The sequence below is a fragment of the Prosopis cineraria genome, unplaced genomic scaffold, assembly GCF_029017545.1.
Source record: "Prosopis cineraria cultivar Desert tree isolate PC_DT_omini unplaced genomic scaffold, ASM2901754v1 PC9, whole genome shotgun sequence".
In the NCBI taxonomy this organism is placed as follows: Eukaryota; Viridiplantae; Streptophyta; class Magnoliopsida; order Fabales; family Fabaceae; genus Prosopis; species Prosopis cineraria.
This window is the reverse complement of record NW_026555340.1, coordinates 2,067,816-2,091,561: the sequence shown is the minus strand read 5'-3', so window position 1 is coordinate 2,091,561 and position 23,746 is coordinate 2,067,816. Positions and strand designations below refer to the sequence as shown.

Sequence of the window (23,746 nt, the reverse complement as noted above, 5' to 3'; positions counted from 1 at the left end):
ACATAGGCAGAGCAACGGACTGGTATCTAATCTTAAAAAATCTCAGGCTGATGTATAATTAATATAAGTGCACAAGACTCTCTAAGATCAAACACCATAATATAAAATAGAGACAATGGTTGAGAATCAATACTTAAGCAAAATTCCTCCATGGACTTTTTTTTAGTCACAAAAAGATAAAAGGAGAGTAAAGAGATCATGAAGTAGCCAAATCTTAACCTCCCATGCATACCATGTCAAGGTGGAATTAGTAAAAGGAAGCCAAATACCAGAATCAAATATTAACACAGTATGAAACCCAATATCCAGTAGGAGGCAATGATCAATTGTGACTTTGAACATCCGTATGTCATCAAATATAGCAACTGGTAATTGCAAATTTATAACTTCAAAAAGCAAAGACGTATTCCTCTTGACCGCTCCTGGATAAAAAATGAGCTTAGCATTTGAGCGAACAAAATCTGACGCTGATCCAATAATAGCAATAGCAAGTAATTTCCTCTGTCCTTTGAAATTATTATTAACCAAAGAAACTTTTAAAGAAGCCAAACTGAATAACCTAGTAAAATCACTGGGGTAGACTATTGAATCCCACAAAGCAATAGCTGGGAACCAAAAAATGCTAAAGCGACCGAGATCAAACATCAGTTGTATATGCAAATACTTATGTAGCATATAGCGGCCTCCAATGTCAAGAAAGTCAAGAATGAAGTTAAACAAGCCTTCGTTGAGCCATATTTCTTGAATCAAATGTGATACAAAGTGTCTAGTTGTGGATCATTCTCTCGATATCCCAACCTTTGATCATAGCTGTGGCCAAACTTTGCTCTATTATTTGGCCCACAACAAAAACACCTTCTGGAATTGGACAGGGTTTTAGGTCAATGGTTGATTGCAGGATGAATTCAGACCATAGAGAATTGTTCTTTAAGAGCCTCTCAACTCTATTATCGAAATCCTTACACTTAAAAGGAAGATCTTTGACGTGTGGCAGATGCGCTTCTCTAGCCAGAGACGGATCAGCTTTTGCGATTGAGGTACGATTCGTTCCAGATTCAATGAGCGCCAGAGTTATGTAGTCCTTGGAGTCATCCTCTTCATTGCTGGAGGATGAAGAAGAGATGCACTCCATTTCTGGTTAAATCAGCAACGGCGGTTCATGACCTACTACTAGTGATTCGATTAGTCATTTGCGTGCATCTCTTGGTTCTGAACTCGATTGTGGATTTTTGATGGAGTCGGAGCTTAGAGGTTAGATTGGCAACCTGGATTTCGATTCATTAGGGGTAATCATCCCAGAGTCCGAAGACGCAGTGGCGGAATGCTGAATCAAGAGCTCCACGTTGCGAGATATCTCTTAAGAGGTTTCAGCGCAACTCGGCCATGGTCTGCTCAAAGTGGTATGTGCAATTGGTGTGTTCCGCCATTAAGTCTCTCAATGAAAGAGCCTATGTTATGATCACCCTTCTCAATCAATGTAGTAACACATGACACAAGCATAATTCTCAGAAAAGTAAGACGTATCAGCTTCAACTAATGAAAATTAAGCACCCATATGGTAAATCAAAGTTGAATAACAGGGAAATTAGCAAGAAGAAGAGGGATATGACAGAAGAGAAAGAAAAATATATATATATATATATATTTTTTGATAAATGAGAAAGAAATATCTAGAAAGAAGGGAAGGGGACCCAGGGGAAGCAGGCTTAACAAATTCTTCTATGCCTCTCCGTTGTTTTTTCTTCGGCCTTTTATTGCCAACTTCAACGCCTTGACTCCCTCTCCACTCAAGCCCCTGAAATAAGCTTGGGCCCCATATATCCCTGGACCCATCCATAACAAATTGGTGGCAGGGACAAGAATGAACCATTTTTTTAAGATTTAGGGGGAATAATGTATCGAAAGTATTGTCTATGGCATTGGGCATTCTGAGGGTATAGTGTTTAATCCAAAATAAATTATCATATCTTAATATATAGAATGAATTATCATCTAAAAATCAATAAACATATCTTCATCGGAATTACATTCATTTGTAGATTGGTGCAAATAACGTGTTGTAAAATAAAAATAATAGAAAATTAGACAAGAGAGAACAATAGAGACAAGAAAAATAATTTTATATTCCTAAATATCTCATTACAAATGGCTTGTTCCATTAACTATAAGCATGGCCTTACATATTAAAGGTCTCATCATATTAATATCAAATATATCCATTAATGTAAGTGAGAAATAAACCTCATGAATAGTGAGATCATTCACACACATAATTCTTGATATTCATAACACTATTTTATTAATTATTCCCCTGATTAAAATATATTTCTAGGTAAGCTCAAATAACCGTAAAATGAGTTCTGAGAATAAAAATAAACAAGTAAAAATGTATATTATTTATCACTACACTAATTACCCGGTTCTTTTTATAACTTATAATAATAGTCCTAATATATAGGACTCAACGCATAAATATATAGTAAACAAGTTTAAGTTTGAATCTCACTCAATAATAATTTCATAACATTACATTGTTTAAGACAAAACAAGACCAAGATGGAACAATGATAAAAAATTATCATATTATATTGCCCGCTCTTTTTTTTTTTTTTTTTGGTTTCAATCCCTCTTGAAATTAAACCAACATTACAACTTATTCGATCAATTCAAGATAACTAAGGTAAGATAGATCAAATATCCACATATAAAGTCTAGATTATACTTTTCCTAAAATGGAAACATTATTTGACGTCGCTACTTAATAACATATATGGACCGAACGACAGTATTACATTCGTCGTTTTCAGGGGCACGTTTGTGGTTGGGCTCAAGTCGTTTTGGAGTGAACGCCAGCCTGAACTTTAGCACAGTATTCAAACAAACTGCCGTCGTAGCAGCGTCTCACAGCTTCTTTTGAGAGGAAACCCTCTCCATCTCTTGCCAGAATGTATAGAATCCCCCCACTCCACCTTTACCTGCTGTCCTGCAAATATATATATATATATATATAACCAAAATATTATTATTGTTATTTTCTGTAAGGTTTATCCATCGGTATCCCTCTCTTTCCAATTTCAGGTAATTTTCTATTTTGATCCATTAAATTTTTTTAACATTTTTCTTAATTCTGTTCGTTTTTTTTATTTTATTTGATAATTATTCTCTAAACGTAAGAGAAATAAATATAATATTTTAAATTTTTAAAAAAATCAAATGACTTGTACACTTTCAATTTATTTATATGATCCCTCCATTGTATATTAGGGTGCCATTTATATGATTTGAGTTATTTATAAAATGATTATTCAAACCTAATTTTTTTTTAAAAAAAAACATGGTTCATAGTTCACTTTTTATAAGTCTGGCGGGAGATCATATATCTCAGGCATACGATAAACTTTTTTTCCAAAAGTTTCGAGTATACTTAAATTAATAATGATATACTTGTATTCATTAAGTTTATAAAAGATGCCAATCTTTTTTAATCTATTAAAATAGCTTGACAAGGATCATTAAGCTCTAATAAGGAGAGACTTAGCAGATTGAGAAAAGTTGTTAACCTCTTTATAAAGTTAATAGATACTCATACATCATTATTGACATCATTATTGACTTAAGGATACCAGAAGTTCATGAAAAAAAAATTCTAAATATTTTTGCAGTTTAACACTCTAACACTATGTATTTTAGAGGACTTGAGAATATCTTCACATCATTTAGCAGAAAGAATACCGAGAGGAAGATAAAGAAGTGATTTACCAGCCGTAAGGGTCGAAAGCATCGCGATTTCCCTCAGTCATTTCCCAGATCTCTCCAAGTGTCAGATGCTCTGGTTTTGTTTTAGCGTACTTACTGAATATGTTCTCCAGATTTGCTGCTACATATCTGCACAAATTTAAAATGTCTATAATAAATAATGCAATTTCTTAATAATATATATTATATCATATAATAACATATTAATGTATTAAAATCATGCATTGTATACTCACAATTCATCACCACTTCACTTACCAAAAACATATGTGATTCAAATGGCACTCACATCTCATAATGAGAAGATATTTGATAAAGTAAACAATTATATTTAAGCAATTTAATTTTTTTGGCCTGATTTATATTTGAAGTAACCAAAGTTTAAGTATTTATATTTGATTTCTAAATTTTGGATTTAAGTGAAGTTTAAATTTTCACATTAAGCCTCCAAAAATATATTTTTAACTTGATAAAAAACTGAAATTCAAACATAAGTACCATTCAAATCATTCTCAAGAGGAACAATGTCTCATCTCAATTGAGTAAACAGTCTGAATTCTATTTTTTTAATTTTGAAAATATATTAAAAATACATAGTTTACAGCCATGTATTCTTTTCGGTTTTTCATATGAAATATTAACCAAAATAAACAAAAAAGAAAAAAATGTTACAATTAAACCATACAAGTTAATCTAAACCATAACAGAATTATATTATATTATACTATATTATATTATACTTAATGAACAATAATTAATGATGCATTCACTTACCGGCCTTCGGTATCATAAGTTCCGGAGTCGCTCCCATGCTTGATTCTGTGTACGTTGTGAATGTAAATAGGAAACAACAGAGAAGGAAACCAATTCTGCATCGTATTCAAATCACACCTATTGTTTAACTATATCGCTAATAATGAGCAAAACAATTTTTTTTAGGCCTGAATGAACAAAGCAACTTATACCAACATTCATGAGATATATATATATATATATATATTTGCCGCTTGATTTGTTTTCTATAATTTTTAAGGACTATTAAAATTTTTAGTGTTTTTAAACAAGGATCAAATTCATAAAAATAAAATTGATCATTATTTAAAAAAGTAAAGGCTCTAGTGTACATTTAATCTTTTAACTTTAAACAATATTTTATTTTAGTTTTTTAACTTTATAAAGTATATTTTTGGTCCTTTAACCTTAAAACTATTAGCTTTGTTTCAATAAATTTTTACATTAAACTTTCAAATATTGAAAGAACATTCTCGTTGAGATATTAAATTTATTTTTTTAAATAACAATGATTGACACAAAAAAAAGTCATTTTAATTAAAAATGTTAGGATTAAAGGACCAAAAAGATGCTTAACAAAATTAAATGATTAAATTAAAATTTTATATAAAATTAAATGATTAAAAGTATAATATAGCCAAAAGTAAAATTACATAAATATTAAAATTTTACATATTTTCGAGGTAACCTTTGTTCAGAAAATACTGTCTCACTCTGTCAATTAACCCCCTCCCCCAAACACAACAAATAAAACGCTAAAAAAAATCATTATTAAAATATTTTAAGCCTTATCCTTCTTTGATTTTACTATTAGCAGTTTGAATTTGGATCTAAACCTTTACCTCACCAGACTTTTATAACTCTAAAAATATTTGAAATTGTGAAAGCAAATGATTTTGTCTTTAAAAGGCAGAGTGGGAGTTATAAATCTAAAAAGTTAAATACATAAATATTAAAAACAAAATATTTATGTAATTCCTTTATGTCAAAAGCTCAAACCCTCCTTGTATATTAAAAATCATATATAAAATAAAATAAGAAGACTTACAGGTTGAGTTGGATAGCTCATTGCCAAGGCGATACCAATTGCCATAATGACAGATGCAACAATATTAAACCCAAGTGCTCGCATCCCTGCATAATAATTAATTTCTTTATAAACCTTTTATTTTTATATCAAATTTAAATTAAACTTGACGTATATATCTAAACATTATCTGCAAGTACTCGTGCGCGTACGATTGAAGTTTACTAAAAGAGTGAAGAGAGAAATATTAATAGGTGGCCAGATTTATTTGGAACTCAGATTGAAAAAGGGGATAACATAATTTTTAATTATCGACTTAATTATGACACGATTAATTAAAATTTGTTGATGCAGATAACAAAATATGACAGCCAGATAAATTAATGAAAATAAGCGTAATTATTCAGTAATTAGGAAAATAAATTTTAGAATTTTAAAAACAAGAAAACAAAATACAATGTGTGTAAGGGATTGTATGTAAGGGATTTTATTGATACTAACTTACATGAGGGTTAATTTATTTTCATTTAGCTAACTAAATATACATGTCAAGTCATCAATAAATTTTACATATTAGATTATTAAAAATTAATATATATTTTAAAACTTAAAGAACTCATTAAAAATTAATATATATTTTAAAACTTAAAGAACTCACATAATAATTTAAGAAAAAAATATAAATGATCAAATTAATAAAAGTTAAACTTGAAAAACTAAATTAAAAATTGAATCAAACTTGAAGTATGGGAAAGAAAACTCATTCATTTTTTTCTCTCTTTCTCTCACTTTGCTAGAGTAAAGTGAACATAAGGAAAAAAAAATATTGGGAGAATGATAAATAAAGACTTTATAAGAATATTGATGTCAAATTAAGATTTTTCAATATTAATATTCTCATATTTAAGTGCTCCTTCATTCATGTTTCAGTACTAAAGTTCTTAATTTAATATTAATATTCTTATAAGATCCTTACTTATTATTCTCCCAATTTTTATTTATTTCTCACTTTCTCTCTCTTTCACACACAAAATATTCTTACCCATGTAAGTTTCCCAGGGGTAAATGATGCCGTCACCATCTTGATCGAAGAAAGCACAATGTTGTTGCAGAACTGTCAAGTTGTTGTGTCTGTGCCCACGGGTTCCATGCGGATGACTTGTATCAGGAGCAACCAATGCTCTAGACATGTCTGAAACCAATCCATACATATACATGCCAATAATTTATAACAATCGTAATAACAATCCTAATAACAAAAACAATATTAACCCTAATATTAATACTATTGTGTGTGTGCGTGTGTACAAGAGGACAATGAAACTTACAAGGCTTTGGAATGTAATCTTCCAAGTCATCCCTAACCCTTCGTTGAGCAGTAACAGGTGCATTAAGAGCCTCACTTGTCATTGACTCCTTCTCCATGGATACGTCTCGAGCCATTTAATTTGGTCTTTTTCTCTCACCTTTCTTCTTCTTCTGCTTCTTCTTCTTCTTCGGAATATAGCAGAGTTTGTTGTGTGTGTATAGGTTAAAGAAATGCAATAGGAAAATTAAAAAAATGAGAAAGCAAAACTTCATTCGGCGGTGGGTGGAGAGAGACTGCATTAGGATATAGATGGAGACACGAGGACGAGCCAGCAACGATGTGGTTATGTACGTGGCATGCATGCACAAATCTTTGTGTGTCTGTTGTGTCAAGATTCAGTAGCAACGTATACGGCATATAATAAATATGTAAACCACCGATTTTATGAGTGAAAATTTCCAATCTGAATATTTTTTTTAATGGGTCAATGCATTTTTGGATTGGTCCCCCGTCTAATATATGCATACACACTAACGAGTTTGTAGTTTTATTATTTATTGGAGAGAAGGTTAATTAGATTACATGTTTGTGAGGCCTCTTCAGGATGGAATCATCAATCATCAATAGATTATACGAAATTATACCATAGACTATACTTGGATAAAAAAAAACCAAATCAATAGATTACACTGTAAATTAAAATCTTTGTGATCGATGGCGCGCTTTATTGTTCATGCATTTAGGAAATAACTCCTTTAAGAAAATATCATTCAAGGATGATTAGGGAGATTTAACATCAAACAAAGACCAAAAGATTATCAGATATCACTAAAAGATCAAGGAATTGAAATGCAATTAAAAAAAAGACAAAACTACCCCTTGCATTTTTTTTTTTAAAATCCCCCATAGTCACTAGCTGTTAGAACATTGCTGGCAGCGGCCGGATACCTAGCCACCTCCAGCCAAGCCACTAAAAGAATTGATTGCCACTAAGCTATCAATACTCCTTAATTGTATATTACACCAAATTTTTATATAACATCAACTCTATTTTAGTTTCCAAACCACTACTTGTCAAGAATTTAATGTTTACTTATTAAATTACTAATTGAGACTTGTTAAAAAATTTAACATCCACCAATTTTTATAAATATTTAGTTTTTCTAACCAAAAATTTGCTCGTTAAAAGTTTACATGAACTTGGGAAATGATTAAAGTTTTTACTAATATTTACTTGTTAAATTACTAATGGATGTTGTTAAAAAACATTTAATGTGTACTAATTTTTATAAATATTTACTTATTTTTATTATTAAAAGTTTATTCATCAAAAGTTTGTGTGAACTTATTATAATATTAGAAAAATTCACTTATCAAATTATTAAGTGAAATTGTGAAAATTAATAATAGAGACTTGTCATTTCAATAATACTTAATTATTAATGGGGACTTGTAAATTACTGGTGCACCATTAATGGAACACACTACCCCCTTTAGAGTTGAAATTAGCTTGAGGGACTAGTGGAACACAGATGGCACGAAATCTGGATCGACCAGTCACGCGAAGATAAAGTCGAATTGCCCCGTCGCACGAAGACAAAACTCAATTTCTCAATTGCTCTTTTGTAGAACTCATATCCCAAACGCCTGCAACCACTCTCTGGTGAATTGAGATCCCTAATCGCCCTCTTGCCTTTTGTTGAATAAAAATCGAGTTGAAGCTCACTAGTGAACAACAATTCCAAATCGCATTAGGTTGCCCTTCAAAGTTTTAGAGTTTCAGAGTTAAAGGTCATTTGTCTTCCATGAGTCCCTCAAGTGATTTCCAAATGTAGAGAAGGTACGTAACGTGTTTATTGGATGAAACATAAAGGAGGGGAAAAAAGAAAAAAGAAAAAAAGAAAAATAGGCATCAAATGAAAAATTGAGAGAAACTATAGGTACCAATGTAATAAAATGACACTCACTAGTGTGAAAAACAAGCCTTTTTATGTCACTTTGTCAGTTTCGCTGACCAACGTCGGGAAAAAAACAGGTGGCAGACACAATAATAAGTTAAACATTCTACATCGGTTTTGGAGCTAACAGATGTAGATAGATGAAAAGACAACTATTCTATATTGGTTAACTAGAAAAATTGACGTAGAATCTCATTAAAACCATGTCATTTATTTCCAAAATGATGCCGATAATTAATTCTGCATTAGTTTTGTCCAAATCCGACATAGAATGATTGTATTTTTCCTCTACTGTTACCTGCTGAACTCCCTCTTTTTTGCATTTAAAAAACACGCAAACAAATGTCGGAATTGTCGCAGCTGCCCAAAAACCTCCATCCTCCATTTTCAGTGTCGAAATCTAGCGGGCAAGTAATTTTTCTCACTCATTGTAGCATCTTTTTCCCGAAGAAAGCCCTTTAAAACTCATTTTAAACCTTAGGTAGCATGGGCTGGTTAGATGTGTTGGGGTTAGATGTGTTGGACATAATGACTTATAATAATATATTTTATTTAAATTTTTATGATGATGAATATTTATTAATTAACTATATACGTATTATTGTTTTTATAAATGTAGTAGTTAACGATAATTATAAAACAAGTGTTTTAAAAGTATTTTCTACCTATATTATTTCACATTATATGAGATTTGAAAAAATAATTTATGTGAATAAAAATTATTTTATACTATCATTTTTTTTTATCTTTAAATGATTATATATCCAAGAATGTTCAAAGTGTTATTTTCATATAACTTGGATATTTACATAGTATAAGACTTTTCATATGCATGACATTATAACTTTTATATTTATTTTCACTAGTGCAAAATAGAATTTTAATGACACATTTTTCGCCACAGTTTCTCAAAAACCTGTGGTAATATATGTGCAAGTGGCTTTTTCATAATTAAATACTTATGTATTCCATTTATAGCTACAATCCTAAGATTAACTGTCGCCATAAATGAAATTATTAAAATAAATTAATTTAATTAATTTTAAAAAATTAAATCATTTAATTTAATTAATTAGTTAAAGTAAATTATTACTCAATTGTTTATTACCTAAATAAAATTAATTTTAAAAATAACTATAATAAATTAAATTAATTAATACATAAATAAGTAAATTATTTATTTAAAAATTTTAATTTTAATAAATTAAAATAAAATTTAGTAATTAATAATATAATTCTAATAAATTATGTTCATTAAGTATTTCTAATTTTAGGTAAATTAATTTTTCTTAAATAAATTAAATTAATTAAGTGTTTTTAAAATTATTATATCTTATTTTAGGTTAATATGTTTGAATTTCAGACATAATTAATATGTTTGAAATTCAAACATCTTCACAGCATAATGTCGTGCCTTTGTCCAGATCTCCATTTCCCTCAACTCATTTCTCGCAACTCGTTTCCTTTAACTTGTTCCCCTCAGCTTGTTTCCTTCAACTGCCATCGCTACCGTCATCCCTTAGCTCGTTTCCCTCAGCTCGTTTCCCCTTAGCTCGTCCTCTTCTCCAGCTCTGCCGTAGGTTCTAGTTGTACCGTCCAGCTACTTTCCCATAGCTCGCCTCCAGCTGTATTTCTCACAGCTCGTCTCTCCGCCTCTCCAGCCATTGCCGCCGCCAGCTGCTATCTCTTCCGGATTTCATCTATAAGGTTGTTTTTTGGGCAATTTTTTAGCTACTTTTTTGTACTTAATTATTTTTAGCTTCTAATTTTTTTACTATTTTCTTATTTCCTTTTCCCACTATTTTTTAAGTTTATTTGTTGGGTTAAATTTTGATTGTTACTTTTTATTATTTATTACTTAATTAGTTTATTTTTTTATTACAGCTTGCCTCTTGTTATTTTTTAAGTTTTTTTAATTTTTTTCAAAGAATTATACTATTGACTATTGATTAGAGTTAATAATTATTAAAATTTCAATTAAAATTTACTTAAATTGATCAAATTGAGAGTTTGGTACTTGAAAAATCTTAATTTAAAAGTTGTTATGCTGTCGATTTTTTTTTAATTTTCATGATATTAATTTCTTTTATTTAATATAATTAATTTCTTTTTAAGTTTGTTTGTTGGGATGAATTGTGAACCCCATTATCATAAATTATACTGTTGATTATTGATTAGAGTTGATAATTATCAAAATATCAATCATGGTTTACCTAAATTGATCAAATTGAGGATTTAGTGCCTGGAAAAATCTCAATTTACAAGTTGTTATGTTGCCAATTTTTTTTAAATTTTTATGATATTAATTTTTTTATGTTTAGTATAATTAATTTCTTTTTTAGTTTGTTTGTTGGGATGAATTGTGAACCCCATTATCATAAATTATAATATTGATTATTGATTAGAGTTGATAATTATCAAAATATCAATTGTGGTTTACTTAAATTGATCAAATTGAGGGTTTAGTATCCGAAAAAATCTCAATTTACAAAATAATGTGATATTAATATAAATTAATATATTGTAGTTATCATTGGATGCTTCCTGTCATTTGCCCGTATGAAAATATTATATATTAGTTTTGTTCACTGAAAAAGAAAGTAAGCGATGACATGAAGTCTTTGATTGAATTGTAAGTTTTTAAATAATTTCATTGTGCTATTAATAATATATATTTAATATTTTTTAAGTGTGTATATTTGATAAATAGATCTTTAGCGACATATTAGAAATTAGCAGGAATGATTGACAAGAAAAAATAAAATAAAATCAAGTTTGTACCAATGCAAGTACGTATTTCAAATTTATTCCTTAATTAGAATGAAGATTATAATATTGGTTTAATGAATTTAATTATTTCTATTTTCTTTATAGTGTCCTTAACAACCAAGAAGTGTAGAATGCGGTTATTATGTGATGATTTTTATGTATGAAATCATCACTCAAGGTATTGTTCACTCATTTGATCAAGTAATAATTTATAAATAATGATTTATAAATATGAAGTTTTTTATATACTTGAGTTATTATTCATACATATATTGTTATTCAAATTTGCAGCACTTCTAAAGTTTAGAGCCATATTCTAAGCAAGAGTTGAAATATATACGCAATGTGGTCTAGTTTTTTCTTAGAATTAATAGGATTAGAGTAGAAACTTTCTAGATATTTTGTATTGGAAATGTAAGTTTAGTTCATGTACCAGACATATTTGTATTGGTCTTTAGAGCTGTTGTTTCTTAATTAATGCAGGTTTTATAAGTAAGAAAATGTATATAGATATAAGTGTATGAGTAAAAAAATATATTATATTTACGGCCACAGTTGTCACACTAACTGTGGTAAAAAGCCATTTATGGCAACAATTGTTAATAGAACCGTGGCCATAAATGACCGTTAGAATAATTTTTCGCTATTGTGTTTTTTGCCACAGGTCTGAGATCACCTGTGGCGAAAAATTATATTTTTCACCACTATATTTTTCGCTACAGGTTAGATGGCACCTGTTTCTTTTGACCTGTGGTAAAAAATGTCTATTTACTACCATATGATTTTCTACTACACAGCATCTTTCGTCACCAAAAATGCATTTTAACTATGGCGAAAAATAATTTTTGCACTAGTGTCTCATGTATATTTGTATTTGGGTATATTATTAAAGGTTGTCCAAAGTAGAAATGAGATGAGCATAAAGAGGAAGAAATTGAAGTTGTCATTAGCATGCTACACTTAAGATATATATGTGTAAAAACATAAAAAGAAGGATGATCCAATAAGAGTTTAAGAAGAATGAAGGCATACAAGCTTGGATGCTTCTTGAAAGCCTTGGACTTAAAAGGTGTAATATCTTTAGTCTAGAAATATTTATGTTAAACTCATTGATTTAGATATGTAATATTGGTTTAAAATATTTTAAATTAAAATAAGCATTTTAGTTTTGGAAAGAAGAGTGAGATATAATTTTCTATAATTATATTTTTGATCTTGGGTCACTTACATCTCATAAACTTTGAAATGTTTTGTTCACCAACTCCATAAGGTTTTCAAAGATGGTTTATTTACTCAAAATGGAGTTAAGTTGAAAAGAGTTATAAACACTTAAAGTCTAAGTTTAAAAATGTGAATACTGAACAAAATCATATTTGACCTTTGCTCATGTTTTCATTCATATCTCCTATAGCACAAATTATTTTGATATGAAATATATTCCATTTTAAAATAGACTTCAATAGACTTTTAATGATAGTTTATTTATTTAAAATGCAATCCTATTGAGAAAGTTATGGTTATTTGAATTTGATTAGCGAGATACAGTTTCCACACAGTTTTCAGTTTTGACCTTCGGTCACTATTTTGATCACATCTCACAAAGTAAGTTTCTTTTAGTTTTGAAACTTATTTTATTGAAAGCAAGACTTCAAAATATTTTCAACAACATATAATGTGATAAATTTAGAGTTGTATTGAGTGAGTTATAGTCTATAAAAATTCTGTCTCATAATGTGACTCGTCCTTACGTGATCCAATTTCGTTGCACATGATTTTTAACCTTAAAGTCATTCCAGATGTCATCCACGCTAGCAGTCATAGATCTAGAAAAATTTTGTAATAGGGGCAAAATTTTACCAAATATAAATATTAATATTTTTTAAAAAATATAATTTTAAGTAATAATTAAAGTAAGATATAAATAAATTATATGACAATTTAAAAATATATCTTAATTTCATCCACATCATAAATTTATTTTTATTATAAATAAAAGGCTAAAAATATTTTTAAATATGTATGCTTGGTAATTTTAAAGAAAATGTGGGGCCATTGATATTTTATGAGGGCAATTGCAATTTTAAAGAGGGGCAAGTTTAATTTAAACAAAAAAGTAAGTGTAATTTTTTTCAAATTTGATGGGGGCAATTGCCCCTTCTATCCCCAATGTGGATACTCTCTGCATACTAGTTTGAGCCCATACATGCAAGTTTAAGAGCTCTAATAGCAACTTGAGTCATAATCATCTCACACATGCAAGTTTCAATCTCATACTTTTAAGTTTCCATCTAAAACTAAAAGTTTTCTTTAGAGAAAGCCTAGAACACTTGAACGCTTCATCAAAATCCTAAATTTTATGTTCCAAAATGTTGTCTATCCTATACTCATGAGTTCTAGAAAGCATCCACTTAAGTTTTAGAGTTCCAAAGAAGCCTATGTTTTTGCTTGGCTAAAACATGCGAGTTTTAGGGAGCATCCACATGAGTTTTAGAGTGACAGAGAGGAGCCTACTTCTACCCATCTATACCATGTGGGTTTTAGTTAATCCATATGAGTTTTTAAGGTTTGACACATATTAAATGAGCTTTTAAGAAAAAGGTTCTTTTTGCAGAAAATGCTTTCTATACTTAATCCATCGATCATAAATGGTTATATTATGTTTCTAAATGCTATTCCATTTTATGAGTAATAAAAATAACACTCCAAACTTATTTTAACAAGAGATTAAGCATGAAAATAATTGAGCTGGAAATTTCTTTTCTCATATATCTTACTTGTAACATCCTAAATTTTAATTTAGGAAAACTAGTTGCTAATCAAGGGTAAATTAGTAATTTGTAAATTGATTGTGGTTTAGATGTTGAGTTGATATTTTGTGTTGATTGGTTATTATGTTAATAGGATTGAATCATAGAATGGCAAGCTGGGATGAAATTCTTGAGCATAAGTGAGATTAACCTTATCGTGCCATACGCCACGACGAGTGCTACATGCGTTATAGTGCATTACATGAAAATCACTTCAAGCTGACATGAACAGCTCATGAAATCAAATGGGAGAAGTGTGAAAAACCCATCTGAAGAGGAAAAGGAGTTCATCTCTATTAGGGCAAGCATTATCTGACTATTGGTAGTTTGCTTCGGCTAGTGACTTATCGGGTAAGTATCATATAGCCCTACACTACATTTCTACTCTATTTTCTCTGAAGTTGATCAGTAGAGAAATTGAATTAGAAAGTTCTAAGGAGTTATAATCTAAGGAAAAGGTTTAAAAAGGACTTTTGAATGTAGAACTAAGGTTTTGCGACTGTTTTGGAATTAAATGTTTGAACCTTAATAGTTTAGGCTCAAAGTAACATAAAAAATTAGGTCAAAATGGAGAAAATGGTGAATAAATAAGTAAGGAGGGTGTTATGGTCATATGACTAACCTGTAGGGTTAATGACTATAAAGAATGGATTATATGAATTGAAAAGGTGCTAGTTGAACTGTTTTATTTGTCAAGGGATTTGGTTTAGTTAAATTAATGCCTATATTAAATGTTGGAAATTGATTGAGGGACATTGTATTGTATATATTGAGCATTTAAGATGTTGCTTGTGAGTAATTGCAACCTCTAGGAATCTAAAGTGGTTGGTAACCCTTAGTAGTAAGGCTAAAAGGTAATTGGAGTAACCCTTGTACTTGTTTGTTTGTAAAATTATTTACAAGTATTTTGTATATAACTATGTGCATTGTGTTATGAATGGATAGAGTAATAGTATTGTGAAAGAATATGTATGTGGGTGTGTGAGCATTGATTGAAATGTATGAGATGAGACATATGTATAGACATGTGCATTGCATCCGTGAGTATACCCTAGACTAGGATAAGGGGTTGCAACCTTACTCTGTGTAAGGCCTAAAAAGTCTTGAAGGTCTTGAGCACAGAGCTTGACTCTACTAGGAAAGACTTGGGAGATCTTAAAGATCTTGAGCATAGAGCTATACTTTGTCAGGAAGAACCTAGGAGAATGATCCATGAGTATACTCTAGACTAGGGTAGGGGGTCGTGGTCCTACTCTATGTATGGCTAGAAAGTGCTGATAGTACAAATGTTGATAATACTCTACTAGGTGGGACTTAGGAGACTACCCATATGTGATGAGGATACCTAGTTTGAGATAGATGTTTGATAGTCCTTGTTTCTTATAAGGCTGGAGGTCCTGGTTTGAGCGTAGAGCTTGCTCTGCTAGGTGAAACTGGGAGTACATGAGCATGAGTATGATGGATGATGAGTTTGAATTTGTGTATATGCATATTGTACTATTTTTATTGAAACACATGCTACTTTATCTCTTGTTTATGATTTTACTTACTAACTAGTACTGGGGTTTGTCTAAGTTACTAAGATGTATGTCTCACTTTATTGCCTTTGTACATAGGTGAAGAGAGCATGAAGGCCAGGAAAGGAGGCAAGAAAAGAGTAGCCGCTAGTGATAGTGGTATGACTACCTAGTTATGTAATGAATGTATAAATTTGTTATTAGAGATTTTAGTTGTCAACTAGGATGCATAAGTATATGTGAATAAAACTATGTGAATGTGTATATGTTTTGTGGTTGAAAACTTGCTTGTGTATATGATTTTTCGTCTCACCAAGGGTACCACAGTAGTGGGTACATAGGTAGGCCTAGATGCTAATCAAGCAAGTATATGTTATTATATAACTTGTTTCACTTGTATTAAATGTGAATTGTTATGTGAAATTATGTGTATATGTGAGAACTTTTCCTAAATGGTCAGGCTTGGCCCTATTTTTAGGAGTTGAGTCAAATTCATATAATCAATATGGGTCTAACTCAAGTGTACATAAGAACTTGAACAAGAATCAGCAAGAACTTATAAAATAACTCTAGAACGTTAAGGTAAATCATAAATTCTGGAACTGAAAATAACATGAAAATCTAAATTCAACATTCATATTCTCATCAAATTTGAATTAGAATCATAAAGTCTTCAACCAAAACAAGTTTAGAATTCTAAATTCTTAATTAATCAAGACAAGAACATGAAATCAAGAAAATGAACAACAATTACAAATCTGAAAATCTCATAATGTTAAGTCATCTTTCTTAGAGCTCTAAATGATCAGCCTCTCATTCTCTTCCTCTTCACTGGAATCAAACCTTAAGAAGCCTCCATGAATGTATATGAAGATAAGATCTAGAATTGGTGTGTGCTGGATGAAACTATGTAAAGGAAAATATAGTGGACAAAAATCTGGAGGAGAATGGCTGAAGATCTAAACGTGAAATGAAGGAAGAAGGAGAAGAAATGGATCTAGAATTTTTGGAGATGGAAGGCGTGAATCTGGACTTGAGAGGATGAAGAAGATGGTGTGAGAACGAATCAAGAAGATGAGAGAAAATTGAGCTGAAGAGAGAGAATGGGATCTGAATTATGAGGCTCTAATACAAAATCTAGGCTTATATATGTGTGAATAATGTGAAGGTGATAAAACCAAAGTGAATGGTGATAAAAACAAGAAAAGTCTAGATCTGAAATGGCTAATTTCCAATTGGAAAATGAGATTAAAATTGAGAAAATAATTCTGAAAAATGCAAGGTAAAGTGGCGCACAAAAATGCTGATCATGAGCATAGGAAATATGACTTGATGATGTTCAAAAATGTGACTCTCCCAGCTTGTTTCAGTTCCACGTGAATTCTTCATGACTTCATAAATGATTCACGCCTAAGTTTCTTCTCCCTTGCATTATGATGATGTCGTCTTAATATTTCCCTTGGATTAGCTTCAATTCACACCTAAGTTGCTCTTCATTTCTTATGATAAGTCATGATGATGTCATGCAGTGAATTCTTGGATCATGTTTATACTTCACGCACATGTGCTTTTCCTTGCCAATTATTTATTTAATTTCATCAATGAATTTTTGAAATTAGGCTTGCCAACTCAACATTAATTAAATCTGGAAATGACACTATTCAGCCCTTTTATGTGCTCTTGACTTCTCTAAAATTGTTGACTTAGTCTTTGCTCCTTGATTCCAAATTTGTTTCCTTAAAGATCTAAAAAATAAAAGATATAAAACTAAATAAATTCTAGAAAGAAAAATTAAAAAGGAAAGAAAAGAGAATTAAGGCCCAAGATCTCAATTAGGGTATGAAAGTGTCAAAATAATCATCAAATAGAATTATTAGGGTTCATAGAGTCAATATAGAAATGAAAACTAAAAACTAAGAAATAAACCCTAATATGCACTATTCGATGCCAAAATCTAAGTGTATAATATGTAAAATATGAGATATATCAAGGTTGCAAAAATAACAACCATGCGCCCTTAACACATGTCAAACCACAAAACTAACAACCATGTGGCCAGAGTTAAATGCATGATCATATGCCAATCTTATACCCTCTCATTACCTCTAACACGAAACCGGTGGCTATCACGCGGCTACAGCCTTCACAGACTAACTCAGCCTTTCAGTTATGAGGAGTTATCGAGTCAGGGTGAACTCACTTACTTATGTAATCTAATTTCTTCTAATACTAACAACCATAGAATGTCGTATCCCTGGTCTAGCCTCCTCATGAACTGGTGAAGACTAATTAGGTTCAAGTCCCTTATAGAACAAGTGGGACAATCCCAAATCAACTATGGGACAAAGGCTACCTGCTGATTCTAATGATCGGTGCTAAGGCAAGTTCCCAATTCCAACGGTTACTGCCAGTACCACGTGAACTTAAATCAATCTACTCCTCTTCCTATGTGAACTCCCGCAAATGATCATGCTATGCACATGTCTCACATAATATGCATTTTAAACAATCAATTTATAGCACATGAACTCACATAAACTCAAATCCTCCACAAACTCAACACATAATACATCACACTTCTCCACCCATAACAACAAATCACAATCAATTTTGTAAAACATAAAGGGTGGCTTAATCAAGGTTTTCTTTCCAAAACCATTTTTCAAGTTAAACACATTGCCAATATGCATCATTGATTTAAATCATAAATCACATTTTACAAATACAATTGACATTCAACTATAAAGATTAAGTTTCCCCTAGTTATCTTAAATCTTTGAGAGGTCAAAGGTTTACCCTCACTATACTAACTTCCCAAGCTTCTCCCAAGCTTGAATGGTGCTAAAAATGAACCTCACTACATCCATACCACAAGAATATCATCATTGTCTAAATCTTGAAAATTTATCAACATGTAACTCCACACACCCTATTATATCAATCCATAATCACTTACTATTCATACATAATGGGCTTATTAGGTTCTATTAATGCATATTATCCTTAATAACACTTCAAACCATAATTAATGCACACAAACCTCTCTCAACTATTTCATAAATATTAATTTTTAGGTATTTAATGCTCCCATAGACCAACCACTTCTAAAATAATAAATGTAGTATTCCAATAGCTTAAATAATTCCCATTATACTCATTTTAACTAATTGAATTAGACCCATAATCCTACGGATCAAAATTTATCTTCTAACTCAAACTTTACCATAACTCATCATAAATGAGGGAGAGAAAGGAAGAAGAAGGCTTTGATTACCTACCTTGGGTGTTTAGGAGCTTCAAAACATCAACAACGGAAGCCAATAAGTGTGCCCTAGTAGAGCTCCAACATTCTCTTCATTTTCTTCCTTTTCTCTCTTCTATTTCCTCACATAGATACAAGCTAAATATATCTAATTTTTGGCCATGCGCCATGGTTCATGACACAAAGGAGCCCGTTGCATTCAAATCTGTATCTGTGCATTATGGTGGATTGACCACGTGCCACAGCATATGGCATAGAGGACCATTCTTTACTTTTTCTTCCTCTTTCCTTGCCCAGGTAGCCCGCCATCGATGTAGACCCACTTCTAAGGTTGAAATCATAACAATTATGCCAAGTTAAGCCCTTCTGACCACACACCTCATTAACTCACTAATTACCCTCATTAGGTTAATGTACTAAGATTAAATTTTCTCGGATGTTAAAACTAGGCTTCAGAGTGAGGCCCAAATTCAAATTTAACCATGTTGTGCCATTAGTTATGATGGATGCACTTTGCACCAAGCTAGATGTGTAAAAAAAATTGAATAAATCATATGCTTGCACACATTTAAAGTTATAAGAAGGGGAAAAGAAGAACTCGAGGGATACTGGAGGAAGGATTTAGGTTGCTAGATTCAAGTTACTAAGGTTTCATCTTTCAAGCAACTTTGGAAGCATTAGTAAAACACTTAGGTAAGCTTCCTAATCTCCTCCTTCCCTCTTATGAGATTTTTCTAAAGTTTGAAAGTTGGGGATCTTATATTTCATCTTTGAAGGGTTTTGACTTAACTCATTGAGTTCTTTGGAACTATATGGAGTTAATTTAAGTTTATATGCTTATGTTTAGTAATTATATGATGATTTGAGAGTAATTTGGGTCATCATTTGGTGTTATCTAAGCTTAGAGATGTTAAATAAAGCTAATGAAAGAATGTTAGAACTTGGTTAAGCTAACAATAAAAATTAGAGATTGTAGGTAACAAATCTTAGCTAAAATTTGTTTATTAGAGTTGTGAATTAATTATTAGCATTTTATATTGTAAATTAATTATTGTTTAGGCTCCTTTGAGCTAGTGGAGTTTAGAGGAGTAGTTTTGTTGCCATAAGCAACCTTTAGGGTAACTGAACAATCTAATCTTGGTACTTGCTTGTTTGGATGGTTATGAGTTTTGTGAAGTGTTATTCTATTACTTTTCTATGCAATGTATTAATGTAAATGTATGTTCTTGATTTTGAAAACCTATGTGAAGTGGGAATTATTTTAAAGGATGTTTTATGCATTATGTGTGTGTGTGTGTATGTTTATGGAAATGATTTTATGCTTGGAAATGCTAGCATGTGATGTTAACCAAGACATGATTTAGTGTGAATACGCTTGTTTGGAATTTGTATATGCCTTATTGTGACACATGCATAAGCATGATCAATGTAAGAGGATGGGAGTTCACCTTAAGGGAGTAGAGTTTATAAATCCATATGGTACCTACTAGAACCCTCGTAGCCCCACGTCCTAGTGCTACCATTGATATAGATTGGGTATAGGATAATCGAGTATTCATAAAGGGGGAATCTGTAGTCTAACGAAGGGTAAAGGTGCCTTTGGTTAGGATGCCTCCTATAATTGGTGAGTTTGAGCCAATATAGTCAAATAGGATTGGCCCTATTAAATTGTTAGCCTATAGATTTTGTCTGAGATAAGCAGAGGGTATAAGGTGGGTATGATTGATCATGCATTGTTTGGATGAGAATATGTCTAGCTATGCTTCTTCATGAATTGCTTGTTTGTATTGCCTACTTTAGATGCTCATTTATTTTATTAGCTTGCTTGTAAATAGATTGGATTATTTGGTTACTAAGGCATTATTCTCTCTCTTATGTAGAGATGGTAATTTGGGTCAAGCCTGACGGGCCAGCTCGAATCCGCCTAAAAAATTTAGGCCCGAACACAAAAAAAAATAATTTTTTATTGTTTAGGCCTATTCGGGTGGCCCAAATAGGCCTGAAAAATTCAGGCCAAGCCCGAACCCAATCAGGCTTGGCCCAAATACCCGAATAGGAAAAAATAAATTTTTAAAAATATATATAATATAATAAATATTAACTGTTTTTAAAGTTTTATATCATTTTATTTTAAAATACCATATATTTGAATGTATTACTATAGTTACTTTGAAAAAATAAAAATATTTATAGTTTCTTATTTTTATTTTAATCAAATAAAATATCTCAAAATAATAATTAAAATATATTTCAATATTGATTTTTATATTTTAAGACTCATTTTTTTTCAAAAAAAGGTTGAGTGATATACACCATTTTCTTGTCTAAAAAATTATGTTTTATATTTTTTATAAAATAAAATAATTAATTTTAAATTAAAAATAATTTTAAAAATAAAATTTTGGTATGTACGAATTCCTGGTTCTACTACTAAACAAACATAATAAATAAAATAATATTTTTAAATAATTATTTGATTATCATCCATGTTAGACTTGGTTAAAAATTAAAAATGAATTAAAGTAAATACCTTTTATATATAGGGCTTAAATAATATAAAAGGTTAAAGAAAAAAATTAAAAAAATTGTGTTTTACCCATAATTAAATGATTTTTTTATATAATATAATGATAGCTATTTTTCTCATATTCTTAAAAAAAAGTACAGTTTATCTAATAGTTATTAAAAACTTTGAGCTAATTAAGGCAATAATTTTAAATTAGTGGTTTGACCGTAATTGAATTGAGATTAACTTGATCATAATTAAAATAATATAATTTAATTAAGATTTATAAATATTTTTATATAACCATAATAAGGGCAATTTTTAAACAAATAAGACATTAATTTACAAGTAAAGGAAATATTCATAAATAAATTACATATAATACAACAAAATAGAAACAAAGCTACTTAATTACTTAACTACAAAGTTAATAAGTTATTATTTTTTTATTCCTTTCAAGTTAAAATAATATTTTATGCTTAATAAAATTATTTAAAAATTAAATTGACTAAAAGATAAAGAAAAAATATTTTTTAAAAAATTTTCAGATATTCGAGCCAGCTTGAATAAGCCCAAAGCCTGAAGATGTTAGGGCCAGACTTGACTATATGTGATTTTTAAAATGAGTAAGATTCTTTAAACCCGATTCGAATAAGTTCGGCTCGCCCGAATTACCGGCTCTACTCTTATGGTTACTGTTTTATAGATGATGGCTTTTCTAAAGGCAAAGGGGAGAAGGAAGCAACTAGGGATTAGGATTACTATTGATTGAATAGCTCTCTTCTTTTGGTTTATGTGCAACTAATGAATATATATATATATATATATATATATATCATTTGCGTATTTCATCCTATGATCATTTTACAGGTTTTATGATGGAGGGGAGACATGGGAAAGAATATGACAAGGAGCAACTAAACTATTGGTGTAATGTCCTTTATTATTAGAGTTTATGTATTTGAATGTATATAAAGTTAATGTTGCTAACTAGGAATTCATATATTTGAGTTATGCATGTGTGAGACCTCTTGATATTCTTGTTGAGTATATGTTGTGAAATTAGGTTTTGCACTTGTGGTTATGTGAAATATATTATAAAATTAGCCTAGAGTGAGTGTTTGTTACATCACTTGCAGTAAAGGATAATTTTTGGTTATAATTGCAAAATATGTTGATTTATCGTATGTTATGTGAGATGTAATATGAAAGCATGAATAATAATATTGCACTTGTATATTGTGAAGATTTAGGCTATTTAGCCCATAGTGCGTTTCTGATATGATACTGGCAGTAAAGTCTAAAACATAGATACAAGTGTAAGCCATGTGTGTTATTGTATAATAATGATGATTGTATGCTATAGGTTGCGTAGATGTAGCCCAGGAATCAAATTTGGAAAAATTTCATTTGAGGGCCTTGTTTGTGTGAAGTGGAGTCATAGATCGATTGAATCTTAATTTTAATATGTTATTGGTTACTTAACTATTTAATTAGGTGTACTTGAGTCCCTTAGACTTGGTTTAAGCCCTAAATTGGGCTAATAGCACAAGTTTCTAGTTTTTAGGACTTGGATTGCTTGAAAGTGATGTTCAAAACTAACTTTATGCATCTAGGTGTCCACATTTTAAATGCACTATTGGATCAAAATAAAACTTGTGCCATTATTTAGATTATCAAATAAGCTTTGCACAGGCATTTGAATCACTCCAATCGGATGTTAAATATAAAAATGGTGAACGCCAAAATTTGTTTGTAAAAGCAATCATCATGGCAAAGTGTTGTCATGAAACGGCACGTGCATTGTGGCATGTTTGTTATGCCATAATAGCAAAATTAATCTCTCTTTGCCACATACTATGACATATAGACCCCTATCTCACAACACATGTGTTAGAATGTGCCAAAATAATATTTTTAGCACTGTATTAACTTTACATGTCAATGAGTTTGAACTCAAACTATATTTAAAAGGTTTTTAGGATCCTAAATATTTTCAATTGTATTTCAAATATTTAATTGATTTAACTCTTATGTGATAAC

The 23,746-nt window shown here is 30.4% G+C and overlaps 1 protein-coding gene across 1 annotated transcript; it reads right to left on the bottom strand.

The window, feature by feature from the left end:
- Window positions 1-2,827: 2,827 nt before the first annotated feature.
- LOC129320377 (peroxygenase-like) lies at window positions 2,828-7,018 on the bottom strand. Its single transcript, XM_054965803.1, has 6 exons — window positions 6,904-7,018; window positions 6,618-6,767; window positions 5,597-5,682; window positions 4,531-4,625; window positions 3,760-3,885; window positions 2,828-2,969 (listed from the first exon to the last, which is right to left on the bottom strand). The coding sequence occupies exons 1-6, from the start codon at window positions 7,016-7,018 to the stop codon at window positions 2,828-2,830; spliced, it is 714 nt and encodes a 237-aa protein (XP_054821778.1).
- Between the last annotated feature and the right edge of the window lie 16,728 nt (window positions 7,019-23,746).